General features: G+C 43.0%; 1 protein-coding gene across 35 annotated transcripts in view; it reads left to right on the forward strand.

The window, feature by feature from the left end:
- Positions 1-9,464: 9,464 nt before the first annotated feature.
- Positions 9,465-24,039, forward strand: part of CCDC171 (coiled-coil domain containing 171) — a 269,930-nt gene continuing 255,355 nt past the window's right edge. For 10 of the 35 annotated variants that reach the window (XR_006281478.1, XM_043514793.1, XM_043514817.1 and 7 more), the window contains exons 1-3: positions 9,655-9,791; positions 10,595-10,652; positions 16,628-16,805. Coding sequence is in view for 31 of the 35 variants with exons in the window: in XM_043514793.1 (XP_043370728.1) it covers positions 16,759-16,805 (47 nt within the window). In the remaining 4 variants the exon portion in view is untranslated. Of the gene's footprint in view, positions 9,792-10,594; positions 10,720-16,627; positions 16,806-24,039 lie in introns of all 35 variants that reach the window. The other 25 variants (XM_043514803.1, XM_043514808.1, XM_043514794.1 and 22 more) reach the window with 23 other exon arrangements.

Here is a 24,039-nt window from a genome sequence, read left to right on the forward strand (position 1 = left end):
GGCCGCTGATAGGAGCCAGGGCCCTCTCTTGGGATATCTCATAGCAGAGCCCCTCTTTCCCAATCAAGTCATTTATGCCAATTAAATCATAACCTATTCAAAGTAGCTCAGGTACTAAGCAATCAATTTGCACACAAGCAGATTTTATTTTAGGAATGACTCGCACACAGTAGGGAACATAAAGATACCTACCACATGCTGCAGATAAACTCAAAACCAGCTTCAGAGTAGCAGCCGTGTTAGTCTGTGTCCGCAAAAAGAAAAGGAGGACTTGTGGCACCTTAGAGACTAACAAATTTATTAGAGCATAAGCTTCCGTGAGCTACAGCTCACGTCATCGAAAGCTTAGGCTCTAATAAAATTTGTTAGTCTCTAAGGTGCCACAAGTCCTCCTTTTCTTTTTGCGGACACAGACTAACACGGCTGCTACTCTGAAGCTGGTTTTGAGTTTATCTGCAGCATGTGGTAGGTATCTTTAAGGTGCCACAAGTCCTCCTTTTCTTTTTTCAAAACCAGCTGTGATTGTAATCTGTTACTATAACAGGCTGTCGATTAATTGCAGTGAACTCAGGCAATTAACTCAAAATTAATCCCGATAAAAAAAATCACAATCACAGTTTTAATTGCACTGTTAAACAATAGAATACCAATTGAACTTTATTAAATATTTTTGGATGTTTTTCTACATTTTTCAAATATATTGATTTCAATTGCAACATAGAATACAAAGCGTACACTGGTCACATTATCTTACTATTTTTATTGCAAATATTTGCACTAAAAAGAAATAGTAATTTTCAGTTCACCTCATACAAGTACAGCAGCGCAATCTCTTTATCATGAAAGTGTAACATACCAATGTCAATTTTTTTTGTTACATAACTTCACTCAAAAACATAACAATGCAAAATGTTAGAGCCTACAACTCCACTTAGTCCTACTTCTTGTTCAGCCAATTGCTAAGATAAACAAGTTTGTCTATATTTATGGGAGATAATGCTGCCCACTTCTTATTTACAGTATCACCAGACAGAGAGAACAGGTGTTCGCATGGGACTTTTGTAGCTGGCATTACAAGGTATTTACATGCCAGATATGCTAAACATTTATATGTCCCTTCATACTTCAGTCACCATTCCAGAGGATACGCTTCCATGCTGAGGACGCTCGTTAAAAAAAGTAATGCGTTAATTAAATTTGTGACTGAACTCCTTGGGGGAGAATTGTGTGTCTCTGGCTCTGTTTTACTCGCATTCTGCCATATATTTAATGTTATAGTAGTCTCAGATCATGACTCAGCACATGTTGTTCAAACACTTTCACTGCAGATTTGACAAAATGCAAAGGTTTCAACCCAAGGGTTAAGAATCTGAAGTGTCTTCCAAAATTTGAGAGGGACGAAGTGTGGAGCATGCTTTCCGAAGTCTTAAAAGAGTAACACTCCAATGCGGAAACTACAGAACGCGAACCACCAAAAAGGAAAATCAACCTTCTGCTGGTGGCATCAGACTTCCAGGATGAAAATGAACATACATCGGTCCACACTGCTTTGGATTGTTATCGAGCAGAACCTGTCATTGGTATGGACACATGTCCTCTGGAATGGTGGTTGAAGCATGAAAGGACATATGAATCTGTAGCGCATCTGGCATGTAAATATCTTGCGACACCGGGTACAACAGTGCCATGTGAATGCCTGTTCTCACTTTCAGGTGACATTGTGAACAAGAAGTGGCAGCATTATCTCCTGCACATGTAAACAAACTTGTTTGAGCGATTTGGAGAACAAAAAATAGGACTGAGTGAACTTGTAGGATCTAGTTTTACATTGTTTTGTTTTTGAATGCAGTTACTTTTTTTGTGTGCATAATTCTACATTTGTAAGTTCAACTTTCATGATAAAGAGATTGAACTACGGTACTGGTATTAGGTGAATTGAAAAATACTATTTCTTTTGGTTTTTACAGTGCAAATATTTGTAATAAAAATAAATATAAAGTGAGCACTGTACACTTTGTATTTTGTGTTGTAATTGAAATGAATATATTTGACAATGTAGAAAACATCCAAAAATATTTAAGTAAATGGTATTCTATTATTGTTTAACAGTGCGATTAATCACATGATTAATTGCAATTAATTTTTTTAATCGCTTGACAGTGCTAAATATAACATTTAGGAGACAGTCGTGAGGGCATTTCATTACGCTTGGACATTTGGCAGTTACAATTCTGGGCCTGATTTTCAAAAGGTCCTTAAATGAGCAAGTATGTAGACTTATAGATGTGCTTGCTAACACTTTAGATTCTCATGCATATAGCTAGGAAGATAATGTGGAAGTTACATCCATTAGGTCCAGACCTTTCAGTGCTTCCTACTCTTTTTACAGCATGTCTCTATACTCCATTATCTAACAATCAAGATCAGTTTGTTCAGGAGCCACATTATATGCATTGTCTGGTAGGAGACATGTGAAATGCTACATCAGAACAAAGTAATGTTCTCCTAGTCCAGTGTTGTGTCTGACAGTGACTGATACCAGGTGCTCCAGCAAAAAGTGCAAAATCTACATAGTTTAAACAAACAAAGGTGGAAGAATTAAGGTGTTATATTCAATCTTGACTTTGGGATTACCTGATACTTGAATGTTTAACTCATCTGCCTTAACATTCACATAATAAAACATTGCACTTTTATAGCACTCAAAGTGCTCACCTGGGGGAATTCTGCACCACTGCATGTGCGCAGAATTCATGTCCCCTGCAGATTTCTTTGCTTCCTTGCAGAAAAATGACTTTCTGAGAGGGAAGCAAAGGGAAGCTGCAAGAGCAGTTATGCACCACTCTGTAGCTGTGCAGGTACATCGTTTCAGGCACCCAAAACAGCTGGCAGAGAGGTAAATCACCATGAGCTTGCGACACCCCAGCCAGTGGCTCCTACCCTGAGCCAGGATCAGCTGCTAGTCCTGGCTGGGCTGGAGGAAGGAGAGGACAGGACTTCCTCTTCCCCAGCAAGGAGTGGCTGGGGCTGTGTCAGACCCACTCCCAGAAACCTCCCCCAGCTGCAGGAAGCTCAGCATCCTCCCCTGCTTCCTGCCCCTATAGCTCATCAGCTGCAGGGGGAGGGGTCACTGTAGGGGGAGGTGCTCCCCTATCCACCCAACCCCCATGCATCTGGAGCTCCTATACTCAGATACCCTGGCCAAGCCTCAGCCCATACACCCAGAACCCACCTAACCAGGGGTGAAAATAACTTAAAGGATTTACCGGTACACCGGAGTCCTGAGCAGGGGTGTGGCCTCAATCGGAAAAGGCAGGGCCTTTAAATCAAGATTTAAAGGCCCCAGGGCTCCTGCTGTGGCTGGGAGCCCCAGGGCTCTCGCAACGGGGCTCAGGAGGTGATTTAAAGGCCCGAGGCTCCGGCTGCTGCAGGGAGCCCTGGGCCCTTTAAATTGCCAGCCTGGGGAAGCCCCGGGCCCTTTAAATCGCCAGCCTGGAGAAGCCAGCACACCAGCTCTTGCTGGTACTCTGTACCGGATCGGCTTACTTTCACCTCTGCACCTAGCCTTCCATACCCGAACCCCACCCCATTGAACTATAACCCCTGCATCTGGAGCCCTCTGCACCCAGACCCCCTGCCTCTAGACCCCCATCCCTGCACACAGACCAGTCCGCACTGAACTCCCTGCACTCAAACCCTCACCCTGATGAGCCCCCACATCCAGACCCACACACCACTGACCCCAAACTAGCTTCACCCAGAACCACACCCCACCAAGCCCCACTCCCCCAGCACCCAGACCCCCCTGCTGAGCGCCAACCATTTTCACCTGGAAGCCCCTGCAGAGTCCAATTGCCCCTGCACCTGGAACCCCCCCCCACGAGCCTCTGTGCATCCAGATCCCCGCCGCACCTAGACCCACCACTGAGCTGCCTGCACCCAGATAGTCCCACACATAATCTTCTCATATCACGCCTGGATCCCTCCACACTTGGATCCAGCGCTGCCTGCCCATCTCATACCTGGTGCGCCTGGAGCAGAGGGGCAGAGTCCCAGGATGTTTCTGGGGCAGGTCCAGGCCTTGTGCTGTGTCAGGTTCAGGTGCAGCCTCACCTCTGAGGCCGTGTCCCAGAGGTGGGGAGGCTGCAGGGTGATCTCCCACCTTCATACAGCCAGTGGTCTGTGTTCTCCACTGCCATGGTGGAGCCTCTGCATTTATTTATTGACAAATAAAACTGGCAGAATTTTGCAGAATTTTAAAATATTGTGCACCAAATTTTTAATTTTTTGGTGCAGAATGCCCTCCGGAGTAACTAAGTGCATTACAGTTCAGGTGAAATGGCTAGCCGAAGGCTATACACCACTTAACTCATTTAATCATTGAAAACAGGTCTTAAGCAGTCTATAGGCTTTATACTGGCACTCTACACAGAGGTGAATATCACTCATTCATGAAACAAAAGTAGGTAATTATCAATATCCCTGTTTTACAGGTGGGAAAACTGGAGCAGAGGGATTAAGTGTCTAACCTAAAGTCACAGAGTAAGTGTGGGCCAGAGCTAGGAACGGAACTCAGATCTCATACATTCAGAAGTAGATATAGAACAATAAGAGTCAAGTGTTCTCCTCTTCACATCTGAAAACAGCAGAGGTGAAAGTAAGCTGGTCTGGTCCGGTACACAAGAGCCGGTATGCCGTGCCGGACTGGAACAGTTTCCCCAAGCCAGCGATTTAAAGGGCCCAGGGCTCCCTGCAGCGGCTGAGCCCCTTTAAATCACCACCCGAGCCCCGCTGCCAGAGCCTTAGGGTAGCGGTGGCAGGGCTCCGGCAGTGATTTAAAGAGCAAGGGACTCCTGGCCGCCACTACCACAGTGGAGCCCTGGGCCTTTAAATCTCCACCTGAACCCTGGGTAGCAGCAGCAGCTGGGAGCCCTTGGGGCTCCGTTGGTGATTTAAAGGGCCCAGGGCTCCGCTGAGGTAGTGGCGGCTGGAGCCCCGAGCCCTTTAAATTGCCCCTGAGTGACGGGGCTCCCAGCCGCCTCTGCAGCTGGTTGCTCTGGGGGTGATTTAAATGGCCCTAGGCTCCCAGCCGCCGCTACCGCAGCCGGAGCCCTGGGGCCTTTAAATCTTGATTTAAAGGGTCTGGGTATTTAAAGGCGCCGCCTCTAATGGTTGAGGCCACGCCCCCTGCTCAGGACTCCAGTGTACCAGTATATCCTTTAAGTTACTTTCACCCCTGGAAAACACCCTCAATAGTCATACACACAAAAGAACATTAAGGTTGCAAAATCAAGCACTGAAAAGCTAGGAAATGTCAGAATTTAAGGTTGCCTATGAAACCTTAATTTGGCCTTTTTGAACATATAATTTAATATAGTCTCCTTGCTGGGCCAGCCAGTCCAATTCCTGCCTCTCCCAGTCCCAACTTTCCTCTCCCCACTACAAGCCTCCCAATTCCAATCACCCATGTCCCAGATTCCTTATCCCAATCTAATCCCCTAGCTCCAACTTTCATCTCCTCTGGAATTTTGAATCAGGCAGTTTCCTCCTCCATGCTGCCTAGGCCCAGCTATGGAGGCATTGACAGCGCAGGAGAGAAAGGATCCCTGTTCTCAGTTCTGGTGCCCAGATCCAGCCGGGTCCACAGCAGCCCAAAACTACAATTGCAGGAAAGTCCTTCTCTCATACAACAGCATTTTCTGGGATTTTTCGCTCTTAGACTCTAGGAAGTCTTTACTGAGCATGTGCAAACTGCAAGATACATAGGCTTATAATATGGCCAAATTTGGATGGATTTTCCCGGAGACAGCAAAAGGCACATCCCTGATGCAAAGGCTATCTCTCTGCCAAATTTCAAGTCCCTTCTCCAAACATGGGGGTAAGTAGTGGCCCCTAAACAACAAAGGTCACCAAAGTTTTTTAACATGGACAAAACAGTGTATTTTTCATACCCCATTCTTTCAAAATGGCTGACCTGTTTGGCTGAAATAATAATAATGATAATAATAATAATAATTAATAATAAAAAATAATAATTCAGCCAGAGGCAAACACCCTGGAAGATTTCAGTCCAAATTGTTAAAATGTGACAAACCTATAAGCAAATGGAAACAGAGTCTTATAATTGGAAGTGTCAGGCCATCACAATTGGTGGAGTTATCAGCCCTACCTATCATATTCAATTCTGTTATATCCATTCTTAGGTTTTATTTTTGTGCTTTGGGTCATTCCCACCAAACATGGATAAAGGTACTTTTTATTCCTCTCTCCCCAACACTAATTCAAACTATCGTCATACATTTTCTTTAAAGGAAGTAACACAAAATCACATATGAAAGATTATGCTGTCCTACACTATGTAAGGGTTCAATATTCATGGGGAATTTCCTTGGCTAAACCTTTTTTCTATTTAATCATAAACTACATTTGTCTTCCGTATCTGATTTAATAAGTTCACTTTTTAGTTTTGATATCATGTTTTTGGGGTCCCTAGAAAAGCGGTTCTCAACTCGTGGCCCACATGCAGCCCAATTAGCACACAGCTGGGGTCCAGCTCAGCTGTGTGGTAAAGGTTCTGGGCTCCCGGCTGCCCTGACACATGGTGGGCTCCGGACTGCTGGCAGCTCCACGCAGCAGGGTCTGGGCTACCGCCCGGCCCCGCCCAACAGGCTCGGGGTTCAGGCTGCTGGCTGGCCTCCACACGGTGAGGTCCAGGGTTGCAGTGGGGTTGGCTGACCCGCAGCCCCGCACGACAGGCCGGCGTCCCTGCCCCCCACCCAGCTCTTCGCTCCTGGCTCCACTCTGTGGACGGGTCTCTGGGTGGAGGGTGTTGGGCACAGGGTTTATGGGGGGGGTGTTAGGTGGGGGGCACTGTGGTTCTCAACCTGCATATGCAGTCCACAATGATGAATAGGCTGAGAACCGCTGTTCCAGAGAACATTACCGCTTTCTCAGTCTTTGGAAGTAGTCTTTTGAAATCTGTCATCTCTTAGAAACTTGAATGATAGGACTTATTCTCTACAACCTTGCACCTTGTGTAGTTGTTCATAGCTGTACAAATTTAGCACAGAGTGAATATTTCTGACAAAATACTGACTAGACATATTTCAGTTGCAGGCAAAGTGTCTTCAAAAGAGGTCAAAAGCCGAGTTATTTTAAAAGTGAAAACATCAAATATTTCTTGGCATCTGAAAGGATTAAAGAATTTGTTTTTGTCTGTGAAGGAGCTCACAATTTAGTTGTTAATTAAAATTGGTAAGCCATTCAAAATGAGTTCAGCTATTATGCCTAGAGTATCATATTTATACTTTCTTAGGTAAATAAAATAAAAAGGGACACAAACACATTACAACATTATTCTAATATAGCCAGAGTTAACAGTTCCATATACTATACTGAGCCAAATAGATGTATATATCCCACAAGGCAATTATCATATTTTAAGCTCCTATGTACACTATAAAAAACTCTTTAAAGAGCACATGCCCTAAAAGAAAATTAATATTGCAATTCAGCATTCATTATAAACTTATTTTCATTTGATTCTGTCTTTCTCAAAGAAATCTCTGTTTGGGCTGAAGCATTCCTTGAACCAGCACAGCAAGCTCCTGCAAAGGGCTTTTCTACAGGGGAATTTCCCCCGCCATAATTATACAGGTGTACTAAATTGAAAGAGCTATTCTCGATATCTTGAGGGGTGGAATGGTATGGGAACTGTCTATCCTTTGAAGTCAGGAGAGCATAAAGTGTCTCCCAACATCCTGTGTTCACAACTGCCTACTGCATGGGGTTAAGCTGGTGTGTTATATGTAAGGCTAAAATTTTGACATGGATAATTTTAGTAAAAGTCAGGGACAGGTCACAGGCAAACAAGGAAATGTCACGGGAAGCCGTGATCTGTCCCTGACTTTTACTAAACATATACCTGACAAAATCGGAATCTGCGGATCTCCACACCACTTGAAGAAGCTTGGAGCCCCTAGGAGCCACCTGCAGCCTCTAGGGGCTGCGGGGTACCCCTGCCATCTGCAGATCCCGGGGTCCCTTGCTGCTCATCGGGGCCGGGAGCCGTGGGGTGCCGCCGCCCCCGCCTCCCATGTCGGCTGGGAGCTGCGGGGTACCCGCGTCTGCAGTGGCTGGGAGCTGTGGGCCATGGCAGAGGGCTCGGGGATTCCCCCGCTGCAGCCAGCAGCCGGGGGCTCTGGAGTTTCCACGCTCAGGGCTTGGGCGTCCTCTGCCAGGCAGGGGCTCAGGGATTACCCTGTCGCTGGTGGCTGGAGGCTCGGGGATTCCCCCGCCATGGTGGCTGGGGGCTTGGAGGTTCCAGGGCTCAGGGTAGGATGACCAGATAGCAAGTGTGAAAAATCCGGACAGAGTGTGGGGGGTAATAGGCACCTATATCAGAAAAAGCCCTGACTATCAAGACTGTCCCTATAAAATTGGGACATCTAGTCACCCTAGCTCAGGGGTGCTCTGCGGGTAGGGGCTCGGGGATTTCCCCACCGCCTCTGGCAGCAGGGGGATCGGGAGTTCCGCCGCGGCCGCCAGCAGCTGGGGGCTCGGGGTTTCCCTTGTCCTTGGCCGGGGCACAGGGGTCCTCTGCCAGCGGGGGCTTGGGGATTCCCCCGTCCGCAGCCAGGGTTGGGGGGTCCTCTTCTGGCAGGGGTTCGGGGATTCCCCTGCCACCACCAGTAGCTAGAGGAGGTCTCGGGGATTCCCCCACCAGCAGCTGGGAGGTTCTGCAGTTTAGGGCTTGGGGGTTCCTCCACCGCCCACAGCATCCTGGAGCTGCGGGGTACATTGCCCCCAAAGCAGCTTGGAGCTCCAGGTGCCGGCAACGGGAGGACCCCGCAGCTCCCTGCCCCCGCTGGCAGTCCCGACCACCGCAGGCTGAAGTCATGGCTTCCATGACTTCTGTGACCTCCCTGACTAAACTGTAGCTTTACTTATATGTGAGCACAGTACAACAGTGTTCTTCAGACATCTGATCCAGGGGTGCAGGAAATTTTTTTATAATGGCCGTGCTGATGATGTATTTGGTGTGTGCTGTTACTACTTCAGTTGCGGGTGCATCGGCACCCCCTAATTCCAGCACCACTGAATTTATCTGCTTCTGCATCATGTCAATATCCTTTCCTGTATTGTCCTTTCTTTGTCCAATGGCTTCACTCTCTCCCTTGACAATAGCTCAGCATTTTCCCTTCCTCCTCTCTCTCATTCTTCTCCTACAACTTGACTCCCTCCTTTGCCACGTGCTGAGACTAAAGCACGAAGCCAGCAAACAGCTACTCCTTCTCCTCTTGCTGCCCTGCCTCGCCAAGCGAGCGGGAGCTACAGAACTCAGCGCGGGATAAGAATTCACCCCCTCCCAGCCGGACCGCCCTCCCTTATATTCTCCCCAACTGCACCCAGTGCGCATGCCCTCATTCCACCTCTTAGTTCCCCAGGCCCTCAATAGGTACCTTACTGCGCATGCGTACTTCTATCCGGTCGGGCCGAGTCCAAGGGCGTCCGTTCTGTTTCCGGCCATTGGGAGCGTAATGTGTCACAATGCTCGGTCCTTCCAATCAGAAGCACCGCTCTGGGGCAGGGAGGTGGGACCCGGTCGCCGCGGTGTTGTTACCGGAAGTGGCCGTTGTAAATTTCTCCGTGAGCGGAGGGAGGGGCGGTGTGGGTTTTTGGGTCACCTCTGGGTCCTAACGCCCAGGGAGTCGCTCGTCCACACTCCGCTCTTACTGCCTGCTGGCCTGGTGCTGCCAGCCGCTGCTTGGGGCCAGGGCGACCCTGCAGAGGTGGGAGGTGGTGGGGAGACTGGGCGAGCAGGGAAGGAGCTAGGTCGGGAGGCAGGTGGGGCAGGAAGAGAAGGGGGCTGATGGGAGAGGTGGGGCTGAGGGGCCGGGAGCTTATGGGAGAAGGGGGGTGCCAGGGACTAATGGGGCCAGATGGAGCAGGGGGCAAGGACGTATGTGGGAGCCGAGGGGCGCATCATTATTATCTATGAACATGCCATTTCTTTTTAATTTATTTGTGGCTGGGGATCCTGCTCCCCCAGAGCCTCTTTTTGTCACCAAAAACATGTAGGATTTGGTAACATTTTAGACGTAGACAGCACCTCTCATCCCGAGTAATTCCAGAGCGCTTTGCTAGTTGTAAACATATTGCCCTGTTTAAATGCAGCCATTTCTGGGGTGGGAGGCAACAAGTTGGTGCATAGTGCAGTGAGGGAGGCAGAAAATAGGAGTGGGCGAATTTGTGTTTTCAGGGAGTTGTGGTTTGGGATTCTAATGGTTCGACTACTGAGCACTAAAGTGGAGATTTCTCTGGAGGGAGGGCAGTTTGTAATTGGATTATAAACAAAATCAGTAAAATGCTGGATGTGTATTACTTCAGAACTTGTTTTCCTAAAATGTTACTGTACACAATAGAAAACAAAATAGCTAGTTCTAATCAGTGTAGAACCAGGGGCTGCTTCTTGTGGTGGGTTTTGTATACACAGCAAATGTTCCAAAAAAAATAAATCATGGTAATTCTTAGAATGTTTGCTGCATATTTGCAGAGCACTGATGTTCTCATTTTGTATGATTTTGTATCCTAGTGCTTGCTGATCAGGCTATCTGAGGCTCAGAAAATGACAAGGCAGAGCTGACCTACAGGTGTGACATTGATATGCTATTGCTCAAGTATACACAGAAGTAGGAAGAGAGCTTCATTCATTTATATGTATGTTTGGTTAAAAAAATTGGGTAGCTCTGATTTTTATTATGTTGTACATAGATATTGATGTGGCATTTTGAACAATTTCTAAAACCCAAAAGATCTTCAGTCATTTTCCTTTATTTAAAGGGATGCTGTTATTAACATCAGATCAAAAAATTCCTTACCTTTGTCACTTACCTTTGGATTATTAACAGATTAATTTAAATAATATTTCAGTAAGATATATAACTGCAGTGAAAGGATAACCAGCCTCCTCTATAGATTTCATTGCAAATTATGATTGGCAATAATAAAAGTCTATCGATAGTTTTGGCACAATCTGCTGATTGGATGCTCAAGTTTGCAATTTAAATATACTATTAACACGTACTCCAATATTATAAGGCTGCAATCCTGCAAAGATTTGAGCACATGCTTAACTTTATGCACTGCAAATAGTCTCACTGATTTCAGAAAAGTTAAGTATATGCATAAGTCTTTGCAGGATCGGGACCTAGTACTGTATACAGATTGTAAATCACAAGAAAAATTAATCATAGATGTATATTAATTTATTAAATTGAACTTTTTTGTTGCTGTTGCTACTTGAACATGTTTTTAACTGGAATCCCATGAGATTCCAACAGTTCATGCTGCCATCAATTAAATACCATATTTGTTTGCTTGTTTTGTTTTATTTTATTTTTGCTGTGTGGTAGTAAACCAGTCAGTTATTTAAATAAATTAAAGAATATTGCATATTCAAAACTAGTAGCTTTCTACTGAAACATACTTTATGCTTCCTCTTTACTTCATTTCAAACTAAGTTCAGGAACATTTTCTCACTGCCTCATCTTTAGTATGGTTCCAACTACTAAAGCGATATCTAAAAATTACCAGTTATCTGGACAATGTGAATGGGACAAAATGTGTTAGAACCAAACTTAAGTCTGCCTGAGGTTCTGGCTTAAACTAGCACATTGCCTAAGCCCTAGTTCAACAGTTGTTTGGTGATGGTGACTCTATGTGACTCTATGCTTGAGAAAAAGCAGTTCTGGTTGGGAGCCATTTAGTACTATTATTATTTGTGTATTACTGTAGGGCCTAGGACCAGGGTTCCCTCTAATTTTTTATGTCCATCTGCAGAATGAATTTTGTTATGTGCACCAATATGGAGGTGATGTGCCGTGGGGGTGGGGCCGAGGAGTTTGGAGTGTGGGAGGGGGCTCAGGGCTGGGGCAGAGGGTTGGAGTGTGGAGGGTGAGGGCTCTGTTTGGGGGTGCGAGTTCTGGGGTGGAGCTAGGGATGAGGGGTTTGGGGTGCAGGCTGCCTTGGGGCTGCAGCAGGGAGAGAGGACACCGCCCAGCCCTCTCTTACAGCAGCAGCTCGGTGTCGGGGGGAGAGGTGCCTCTCCCCAGCCCTCGCGTGGAGGGGCTGGGCTGGGTGAAGGGGCTGGGGCGCCTCTCCCTAGCTGCGGCAGCTCCGGTGGGGCCAGACTGGGAGAGGGGCACCTCTCCCCGCCTGCGCGACCCTTGATAGCTTACTGTGCGTCCATGTAGCTTAGAGGGAACTTAGCTTAGGACCCTTTAGTGGTAGGTGCTGTACAAACCCAGAACAAAAAGATGGTTCCTGCCCCGAAACGGCATTCAAACTAATTCCAAGACAAACAAAGACGAGATAAACATTACAACTAAAGACAAGAGACAACAGATGAATATAGACAGATGGGGGAGTACAAGTAAACGATGAGACAATATTATCAGCATCATATGCAGTCATCTCAGGAAAGCAACAGTCTAACTGTTGTAAAAATTTTGTGTTGGCATCCTTGATCCTTGAGAGTTCTGAGGAGGAATTTGAAAGTGGATTATGAGGTTGATATATGGACGTTTATGGGGAACTCATTTATGGGTGGTATGGGACAATGCACAAAGGTCTTTGTTTGAAAATGTAATAAGTGGGCTATGGAGGCTAGGCTCATTGGCCAATTAGAGGCAGGAGCTGACAGCTTGAGAGCAAATAAGAGAGGATAAGTAGAATGGGAATTGATTATGAGTGGTCTTGTAAGTGAATACAAGCATCTTATGTTTGATTTGACAAAGATCTGGGAGCTAGTGGAGGGAGTGAAAGAGAAGGGTGACATGGTCAAAGTGACAGGCTAGGAGAATAATCTTAGCATTAGCATTCTGAATGGATATGAGTGGAACAAGACTGTATTTGACAAAGCCAAAGTGAAGAATGTTGCATTAATTGAGATGTGAGATGATGAGAGTGTGAACTGTGGAGATGGTTACAAAAGTCAGTATCTTACTGGAGCAGAAATAATTTGCAAGATTTAGACATAGCCTGGATATGAGGACCTAGAGAGAGGTCAAAACCAAAGATGATGCCCAGGTTACAGGCCTGAATGATAGGCAGGATAGTGGTAGAGAGTGATAGATAAAAGATGCAGTGGAAGGTATTGGAGTGGGAATATTAGGAATCATGTTTAGTACTACTATTTCTGAGTTCCCTAAGTAGTTCAGGATGTTAGCTTTGACTTCAGAGTTGGTTGAACATCCTGATTCAGGGTCCAAGAAGCAGTTTGTGCCTCTGATGATGTAAAAGATGCTAAGTAGGCAATTTAAGAGGACTTCTTCCACTGAGCAGTTATGACCACCCACTTGAAGGTGACCAGATGATTAGCCTGATGTCTATCTTGAATGGAGAAGAAACAGTACTTGATAGCAACCTGGGAAGCATTCCTGGGTCGACAAACCCCTGAACTGTTTGCAAGGAGCAGATGGAAGCAGGAAACCCATCCTGAACTACTTGGGGAAAAGCTACCACCCTGAACTACTTAGGGAACTCGGAAATAGTAGTACTAAACATGATTCCTAATATTCCCACTCCAATACCTTCCACTGCATCCAAACCCATCCTCCATGCACTGGCCAGTGTTGTTGGCTGGATGTGGGGTGTTGTCTAAAAAGGTGATTTAGTATATACCCTTTTCCTCCCTGAAGCAATATAAATGGAACGCTGCAGGTAATGTGCCTCTTTATATCAGGGCTGTGTCTTAAGGGTTAGTTGGCACTTTAATAAGGGCCTAGTTTCTCAAACACTTACTCCTGCTTACTATGAGAAGCAATCCTGTTGACTTCACTGGGACTACTTCTGTTATTTAGCATTACACTTGGTAATATATTTTTGAAGGATTGAACACTAACACAACTCTACGAGGTTCAGAGTCAAGTGACTCAATGACCTGGTCTATACTGCAGTTGCTAATGTAACACATTTTATGTTTTAACAACTGTTTAGCAACTGTATCATAGTGTGTTATAGTTTTAAAAACATGTATTACATATTTAGCTATTTTTTTCAGGTGGGATGGAAGGATGGCTTTAATCTGTAGGGGGAGCCTTCTTGTCAGTGAAAACAAGGAGTCCGGTGGCACCTTAAAGACTAACAGATTTATTTGGGCATAAGCTTTCGTGGGTAAAAAACCAACTTCTTCAGGTGCATGGAGTGAAAATTACAGATGCAGGCATTATTATACTGACACATGAAGAGAAGGGAGTTGCCTCACAAGTGGAGAACCGGTGTTGACCAGGCCAATTCAATCAGGGTGAATGTGGTCCACTTCCAATAATTGTTGAGGAGGTGTCCATTCCAGGAGAGGGAAAGTTGCTTTTGTAGTGAGCCAGTCACTCCCAGTTCCTATTCAAGCCCAAATTAATGGTGTTAAATTTGCAAATTAATTTTAGTTCTGCAGTTTCTCTTTGAATTCTGCTTCTGAAGTTTTTTTGTTCAAGTATGGCTAATTTTAAATCTGTTATAGAATGTTCAGGAAGATTGAAGTGTTCTCCTAGTGGCTTTTGTATGTTACCATTCCTGATGTCTGATTTGTGTCCATTTATTCTTTTACGTAGAGACTGTCCAGTTTGGCCAATGTACATGGCAGAGAGGCATTGCTGGCACATGATGGCATATATCACATTAGTAGATGTGCAGGTGAACGAGTCCACATGGTGTGGCTGATGTGGTTAGATCCTCTGACGGTGTCGCTAGAGTAGATATGGGGACAGAGTAGACAATGAGGTTTGTTACAGGGATTGGTTCCTGGGTTAGTTTTTCTGTGGTATGGTGTGTAGTTGTTGTTGAGTATTTGCTTCAGGTTGGGGGGCTGGCTTATTACAAAAGCAATTTTGTAATTGCTTTTGGAATTTACATCTCCTGGAATTTACACCTCCTCATCAGTTATTGGGAGTGGACTACATCCACCCTGATTGAATTGGTCCTGTCAACTCTGGTTCTCCACTTGTGAGGTAACTCCCTTCTCTTCATGTGTCAGTATAATAATGCCTGCATCTGTAATTTTCACTCCATGCATCTGAAGAAGTGGGTTTTTTACGCACAAAACCTTATACCCAAATAAATCTGGTAGTCTTTAAGGTGCCACCGACTCCTTGTGGTTTTTGTGGATACAGACTAACACGGGTACCCCCTGCTTCTTGTCAGTGACAGTTGTACACCAGTTACATATTTGAGTTTTAAATGCAAGTACATGCTTAGAAATTTTTGTGGGCACAACTTATGAATCACAAATAAATAAACTACTATAGCTTGAAATATTTGATAAAGCAACTGGAGCCAAATGAATAAAGTAAAAGCCAATTTCTGTTCTCATTTCCTTTAGATTTACACCCAAGTAATTCCAATGAATTTAACATAGTTACTTTGTATTGGCCTTAAATTATTATTAATCAATATAATAAAGAATGAATAAATAAAGGTAATAGGATTTTTTTTCGGAGGGGGGAGTAGTAGATTCTGTTTTCTGGAGACAAACTGCAGAATGTGATTTGAATTAAAAATAAAGACAAGAAAACATGTACAGTTTTTAAAAAGCTTCAGAAACAGTATAACAAAATTGGACTATTTAGTCACTTTATTAGAGCTGAAGACTTCTGCGTTAGGTCAGATGGAAATAGATTATGGCAGACACGTGGCTGCAACATTTAGATGTAAAGATGGCCTGCAGGCTAGGTCGTAGGAACGGGAGTCCATCTAACATGGCATGTAGAAGCAAATCTTCATGGTTAATTAATCTTTTTGCTGAATCTAGCCTGTGCTGACCATTTTATCTCAGGCTGTCTTATAACGATTTGCCAAGAGAACTATAAATGAATTTATTCTTCAACCTGAAATAAGTGTTGGCTTTTTCAGATTGGGTGATGATATTTTAATACTTGTTTTGTAAATATGCTTAATGTATTAAGTGTTTCTAATGTTGCTATACTGTATATGAGAGAATAAACATGGATTTCTTCTATGCACAATTTTTGCTAAAGGAGTCTTCATATTAATCAAGTTTATGTTTGATGATATAATCCATGATAATTTATAGTGATTAATGACCTCAGCACAATAATCGGTAGAAAATTTCAGGTTTCTATTATCCTCCAGTAATTGCAGGAGGACTTGCTAGTTAAGGGACACTGTCGCATAGTGAAAGCCCAAATATTGACCTACCTTAAAATTGTTCTGTCATGGGGCCTATTATCTGTATTGCGACTTTAAAAACAAAAACACCCAAAACCCACAGATGAATGCGTCATCAGGGAAATGGAGGGATACAACCTACAAAGAGACAATTTTGTGTGTTTCACTCTCCTTCTATTGTAAATTCAGAATCAAATATTTTCCTCAAAAGCATGCATTTTCAGCTCCAGTGTTCAGGATTAAGGGCCTGATCCTACAAATGCTTGTTGGGGGTGTAGTTCTTTCTTCTGTCTCAGATTAGCTTCAGTGGAGCTATGTCTGGTAGTAAGTGTTAACATGACTGAGCCTAAAGCTTACATAGTTGGTTTAATAAATATTTGAGATAAATACAATTGATTCCTTCTGTTACAATGAGAAATAAACTTCCCTTTTTATGTTGTTATAGGTTTTAATGTATCCATATGATGCAAAAAGAAGAGTAATCTTTGAAGTGTCTCAGTTTCTGTAAAAGAATAAAATTGAAGATTATGTTCTTTATCCAGACACTATAGATTAAAAAGTTGGAGATTCGTCATCATGAATTCTACCCCACCAATCAGTTACACTATTCCTGAAATCAAACGGTGAGTTTCAGTTCCTTATTTTAAAATTTAGTAACTTATATTGTCTTTTTGTGAGAATTTTTCATTGTTTTGGAGGTTTGACAGTAGGTCATTCTAAGAAAACAAAACTTATTAAATACATATAGTTTGTGTTAATCTGATACAACTTGTTTGACAACAGCTAGACCAGAGGGCATGAATGATATCTCCAACTAAGTGCAAGAAATCCTTGGAAAGCACAGAAGGTATTTTAAAAGAAAAAAGGCAGTAATACAGTTAGGAGCATTTGGCACTGAGTTACAGAAGTCTTTCCTTTGCCAGACAAGATGGCATTTGGTTACACTTTCTTGCATCAGGAGAGGCATTTCCAGTAGGGATAAGGAGGTTTTAGTACCGTTATACAAGGCACTGGTGAGACCTCACCTAGAATACTGTGTGCAGTTCTGGTCTCCCATGTTTTAAAAAGGATGAATTCAAGCTGGAGCAGGTGCAGAGAAGGGCTACTAGGATGATCCGAAGAATGGAAAATGGAAATGGTCTTATGAAAGGAGACTTAAGGAGCTTGGCTTGTTTAGCCTAACTAAAAGAAGGTTGAGGGGAGATATGATTGCTCTCTATAAATATATCAGAGGGATAAATACAGGAGAGGGAGAGGAATTATTTCAGCTCAGCACCAATGTGGACACAAGAACAAATGGGTATAAACTGGCCACCAGGAAGTTTAGACTTGAAATCAGACGAAGGTTTTTAACCATCAGAGGAGTGAAGTTTTGGAATAGCCTTCCAAGGGAAGCAGTGGGGGCAAAAGATCTATCTGGCTTTAAGATTCTTCTTGATAAATTTATGGAGGAGATGGTATGATGGGATAATGGGATTTTGGTAAGTAATTGATCTTTAAATATTCAGGGTAAATAGGTCAAATCCCCTGAGATGGGATATTAGATGGATGGGATCTGAGTTACCCAGGAAAGAATTTTCTGCAGTATGTGGCTGGTGAATCTTGCCCATATGCTCAGGGTTTAGCTGATCGCCATATTTGGGGTCGGGAAGGAATTTTCCTCCAGGGCAGATTGGAGAGGTCCTGGAGGTTTTTCGCCTTCCTCTGTAGCATGGGGCATGGTTGACTTGAGGGAGGCTTCTCTGCTCCTTGAAGTCTTTAAACCATGATTTAAGGACTTCAATAGCTCAAACATGGGTGAGATTTTCCATAGGAGTGGGTGGGTGAGATTCTGTGGCCTGCACTGTGCAGGAGGTCGGACTAGATGATCAGAATGGTCCCTTCTGACCTTAGTATCTATGAATCTATGAAACTTGTTCAGTTGTAGGACTAGTCCTAGATACTTGGGGACTGGGAAGAATCTGTCGAGGAGATTGTGTATTGAACTGAAACTTTGACTGTCTTTCTTAAAACCTTGAGGCATATCCCATTGGACTGACGGGCTTCAAATTCAGACAAGAAATTTTGTCAGCGTCCTTGCAGTGGACTGTCATGCAGGGGAGAGAATCAAATTGTTGGCATAAAAGCCCTTTGTGTTGAAAAGTTAGGGTATGGTATATGTCATTTTGTCAAAGTTCTGTACCTAGACAGACTTTGGACCTAATTTTCAGAAGTAATGAGCACCACCTCTGAAAATTTCTGCTTTTAGTTTATAGTTAAGTAAATTATGTAGATTGGCCTCTGGAAACCAAATAGTTTACTGGTTTCTCAAGTATTTCCAGTTGGCTTATTAGAACAAGTGGTATGCAAATCACATTTTTTAATGCACACCATGGAAGGGAGAGAGGAAGGATACATTTGCAGACTTGCAAATTTGCCCTTATCATTCATATCAATGTTTTTGTTTTGTTGAGTATACAATGTCTTGAAACAATAGCACCATTAGCGAGAACCTTGATTAATTCTAATAATATTGATCCTAAGTAATACTGTTACCATTTAAATCGTGATGCTACAGGACTCCTAAGTGCATTGGCAGTGGTAGCAGAATTCTGTGATAGACGCTTTTTTCCTTGAAACATGATCTTTTAGTATAGATATTCAGAATCCCCCTTTGGCTATAAGAGTTTAGAAAAATCCCATAGCTAATTAACAAGTGGAAGAAAAATCAGTCTCTTAGTTGCGACACGGATATAATTACACTACTTTTTGTCAGGTGTGAAGAAAAACCCCTAAGACAACTTTTACAATATTGTAACTAATATGATTGCAGTACACAACTGAACTTTAAAGTCAACTTATTGATTTTCTGAGTTGCCCATGTTAAATTTTCATTACCCTGCAACATAGTATTCAATAGCTATTTCATTTGCTCTTGTTTTTCTTAAAGAATTTTAGAGAAAGTGTGAAGGATGGCATTTTGTATATGATTTTGGTAAAAGCATATTTTCTAAATATGATTATCCATGAAGAATATTAAATAATGCAAGAACACTTTGAATAAGGCTGTACAATCATCTCGCAACTACTTTTATGATGATAGAAACAAAGAGCTTCTTTGTTCTTATAAAAATCCATGTGTGCGTTCGTTCAGCCTTACCACTTGCATTCACTTTAGTTATCTCCTCTAGTTATCATTGTCATTGCTTTAGTTAGAATCCTCTGTTCATCATATATATGTACGTATATAGAATAGGTACCACACAGGGTGCATGGAACGTGTAAAATATCAGCAAGTCTTGTGTGTTGGAACTCTGCCATTGTTCTTGTGATTTATTGCATATCTGAGTCATATGCTCTTCTGTATCTGCACAACTTCTCCTGTTACTCTATTTTTAAAAAATCCATTTCAGTGTTAATAGGTTGTTTGACTTCATTACACTTTAAGTATAAGTATGCAATCTAAAATGTCTAATTTTAATTACATTAATTTTAATCCATTTTATAATAAATATTAGAAGTTGCTATCCTAATGCCTTAGTTTTTTGCTGAAACCTTCCACTTTGAAGTGAAGGCAGCTCAGCCTAAAGCCATTCTGAAAGGGAAAAAGCTATTAATATTTTTGCTAATGTTTTGATTTTCATGGCAACCAACCTAAATTTCACTATGGAAAAGCTTATTGTTGGATTGTCATTTCAGAGGCAACATAGCAAATACCGTAAATAAAAATTCAGTATATTTGCTTTATGCTGCTGTTTTGGTTTTTATAGTACTTCCAAACTTTATTCCATAGCTATAACATCCAAAAATGAAATATACAACTTTGCCACACTGGTCTGACTCTGTGGTTTTTTTTTTGTTTTTTGCTGTTTGTGTGTTTAGGCCCCCAATTCATCAAGACACTTAACCATGTAATTAAGTCTTTTGCTGAATCCGAGCCTGGCAGTGTAGCTATATTACCTGGTTATATTAGATGTATATTTTATTATTATTATTATTTATTATTATTATTATATGTAGATATATTACAGGTTCTAGACAGCTTCTTCTTCATCTGCTGCTAGCTAGTGGGAGGTTTGGGGGAAAATGGCTCTCTCAAAAACTGATGGCATAAGTCTTTTTGATGACTTCAAAGTTGTAAAATAATACTGAGTTTTTTTTTTTAATTTATTTTTTTAGCATGCTCTCCCTGTAGGCAGCTCTACAGTACCTCCCCGGTAGAAAACTAAAATTAAAAACTGAAACATTAATGTCATAAAAATGTAGAAGCCTTGACAAGCAGCGTCCCAAATCCCAAACTGGTATAAACTGATTTGCTCCATTTAATCTGGACTATACTATGAAAACATAAACTTAAATATATAATACAGGAAAACTTTTCTATTCTACATAGACATCTTGGGGTTCTGATTATGTGGCTACCATGTTATCAGAATTTCGTGTAACCTCTGGATCTAAAAGGAGGAACTTGGACTACTTAGGCTAAAGCAAGTTTAAGCTCAAAGGCTGTAGCCCGTTCAACATTTACTCATGGACTAGCCATTAGAGCGAGGCAGAGAGCCACACTGTAAATGTGAATTCAGTTAATTTTTCTCTCTCTCCATTCTTGCTAGGAGAGCTTCCGTCCTCTGAAGGCGAGGGAGGAATAGCTTCACTATTTCTCTTCTTTTCCTTACAAATGTATTTGGCTACTCATTCACCTCCACTCTTCATCATCTCAGGGCACTTTACACTCCTCACACCAGTATGTAGTGTGCATACGCTGCATGGCCCCTTAGCATGGGTATAAGTAGCAGGATAGAGAGCCAGGCACTGCTTAGGTGAGTAAAGACACTCCAGAAACTTAGGCTATGTATCCTACACTGCTCTCTGCACACCCAAGCAGGGCCTCCCCTGTCTCCATGGCTATGTTTAGCAGTGTAGTGTCATGCTATCTTAGCATTTCCCTGCTGCAGGGAAAGACTGCAGCACCAGGGAAAGTCTGTGAGACGCATACCGTACATGTTGCTGCTGCCATTAGTGCGCAGTGTAGACATATCTTCAGAAGTGCAGGGTGCTTCATGTCTTGTTCTCCATATCTCCTCTGTATGTGCAATGATTACTTCACTTTGAAACAGTATACATGGCTAATAATGCAGCCTGATGTTCCTGCTACCAACAGCCTTGTCTCAATGCTTCATTTGGATTCTATACCCACCTGTGGCATCTAGCCACTGGATTATAAAGTCTTCGGGGGCAGGAATGAATGATTCCCTGATACATACTGGGGCCTCTAGCCCTGTTGTAATACAATTAATGACTCTTTGTACACACATCAGTGATTCCACTGACCCCTGGTGGTAGCGTGAGCCTCTACAGCACCCTCTTGTTGCACTATTGAGCGTGCCTCACATTCCCCTTTCCCAGGGAAACTCTCCCAACAGTTCTCCCTCTCTTGGCACCTTCCAGAAAGGTGCTAGTTATAAACTTAGAGAATAGTCTCAAATGCAATATAAAAAGACCCTTCTGGTTCAGCTCTCATTTCTTTCCTGCTCTCCTACAGAGCTCTAAGCCATCAGGGGGTGTCTCCCTTCTTCCAGGAGCCAGCATTTCTCCTCCAAGCTCTCTACCTGAGAGTTATCCTTCTCTAGAGCCTATCTTTGCCACCCATGGTCTTGCAGCCCTTTGTAGAAATCCCATGACCCAAACCCAGCTGGGCCTAATAATTAAACAAGACCATCTGGTCCCCTTCACATCAGGATCAGCTAGGGAGGAGATTTGGGAGGTGGAAGGTGATCCATCACAGGTGAGTCTGAACTTGACTTGCCTTAAAGGGCCAGCCAGCCTTTGACACCCCTTCTGTAAGATTTCTGCTGGATTCACATCCATGTCAGTATTTTCTGCAAAATCATTCTCCTCACCTTCAGAGCTCTTAGAGCCATGCTCTTAGCTAACTTGTTGTCCCCTTATGCCATACTTTTCCAGCTTCCTCCATTTTCTGGTCTGCTCTCAGTCCAACACTCCCTCTTTTTCTTAGTTGGAGGCTGATCCCTTGTGCTGCTGCCCCAGAGATGGTCTGCCTCTCTCTACCATCTCTGAGTTTCCCCATCCATTTTAGAAACATCAAAAGCCCAACTTTTCTATGTTGCCTACAACCATCGAGGTTTTGTAGCGTTCCTCCCAGTAGCTCTTACTAATTCTAGCCCTTCGTACCCTCCTTACCGCTATTTGATTTTCCTCCATACTTCTAGCTTCTTATTGTACTGGCTGTGAAATGTGAGATACTTGTATATAATACATTTTATTTTAAGTTAACATAAGAATGGCCATACTGGATCAGACCAAAGGTCCATCCAGCCCAGTATCCTGTCTACCAACAGTGGCCAATGCCAGGTGCCCCAGAGGGAGTGAACCTAACAGGTAATGATCTAGTGATCTCTCTCCTGCCATCCATCTACACCCTCTGACAAACAGAGGCTAGGGACAGCATTCCTTACCCATCCTAGCTAATAGCCATTAATGGACTTAACCTCCATGAATTTATCCAGTTCTCTTTTAAACCCTGTTATGGTCCTAGCCTTCACAACCTCCTCAGGCAAGGAGTTCCTTGACTGTGCGCTGATTGAAGAAGAATTTCCTTTTATTTGGTTTTAACCTGTTACCCATTCATTTCATTTGGTGGCCCCTAGTTCTTATATTATGGGAACAAGTAACTTTTCCTTATTCACGTTCTCCACACCACTCATGATTTTATATACCTCTAGCATATCCCACCTTAGTCTCCTCTTTTCCAAGCTGAAAAGTCCTAGCCTCTTTAATCTCTCCTTATTTGGGACCGGTTCCAAACCCCTAATCATTTTAGTTGTCCTTTTCTGAACCTTTTCTAATGCCAATATATCTTTTTTGAGATGAGAGGACCACATCTGTATGCAGTATTCAAGATGTGGGCGTACCATGGATTTATATAAGGGCAATAAGATATTCTCCTTCTCATAATTAAAAAGAGGATAGAGTAAAAGTTATTTCATTTTTAGCTACATTATGAATTTCTTGTCACTGTGCTTTTGCCTCTTAACTAATTTTTACCTCCTCCTCTCTGTTGATTCCTTTGGGTATAGCTCCCATAGTAACACTATATAGCTGTTGTGGTTCTGTTGCACTGAATCCAGGTGCAGTTTTGAAAATGTTCATTATCTCCCATATTTATTAAGTACATTTCACCCAGAGGAATAATTATCTATGACACAAACAATTGGCCTGCTTTTATATAAAAACAATGGACACTGTGATTTGAAAGTAGCCACAGTATAAATATAGATCTTAAAATATATATGGGATACCGTCAAGACAATGAGTTGCTTAAAATAATAGATTTTTGCCTAAATTACTAGTAATACCTTGAAACAATTAAAGTTGACAACATTTTAAAAAACAAACTTAGTGTTTACCTATTATGCTGGTTATGTTTTTCATGTTCTCAGATTGGACAACAACATTAGATCAGTAAATATCTCTTTCTGGTTCTCATTCGTTGGAAACTGTAGTAGTGTTTGGTAAACAGGATAATGTTTATTTTTATATTTAAAACTACAGCAGTTTTTGGTGATACTTTTAATACTTCGTTTAGGCCAAAATATACAAAACATCAGTGTTGCTAATTGTGTGGAAAATCATACAAACTTTTGTAGGTCACTTAGGGTTGCCAACTTCCTAATCGTACAAATCCGAACACCCCTTCACTGCCGCTTCTCCAAGGCCCCGTCCCTGCTCTCTCCATCCCCCCTCCCTCCATCACTTATCCCCACCCTTACTCAATTTCACTGGGATGGGGTTGGGGGCAGGAGGGGGGTGAGGGCTCCGGCTGGGGGTGCAGGCTCTGGGGTGGGGCCGTGGATGAGG

This window comes from Dermochelys coriacea, chromosome 5 (genome assembly GCF_009764565.3).
Source record: "Dermochelys coriacea isolate rDerCor1 chromosome 5, rDerCor1.pri.v4, whole genome shotgun sequence".
In the NCBI taxonomy this organism is placed as follows: Eukaryota; Metazoa; Chordata; order Testudines; family Dermochelyidae; genus Dermochelys; species Dermochelys coriacea.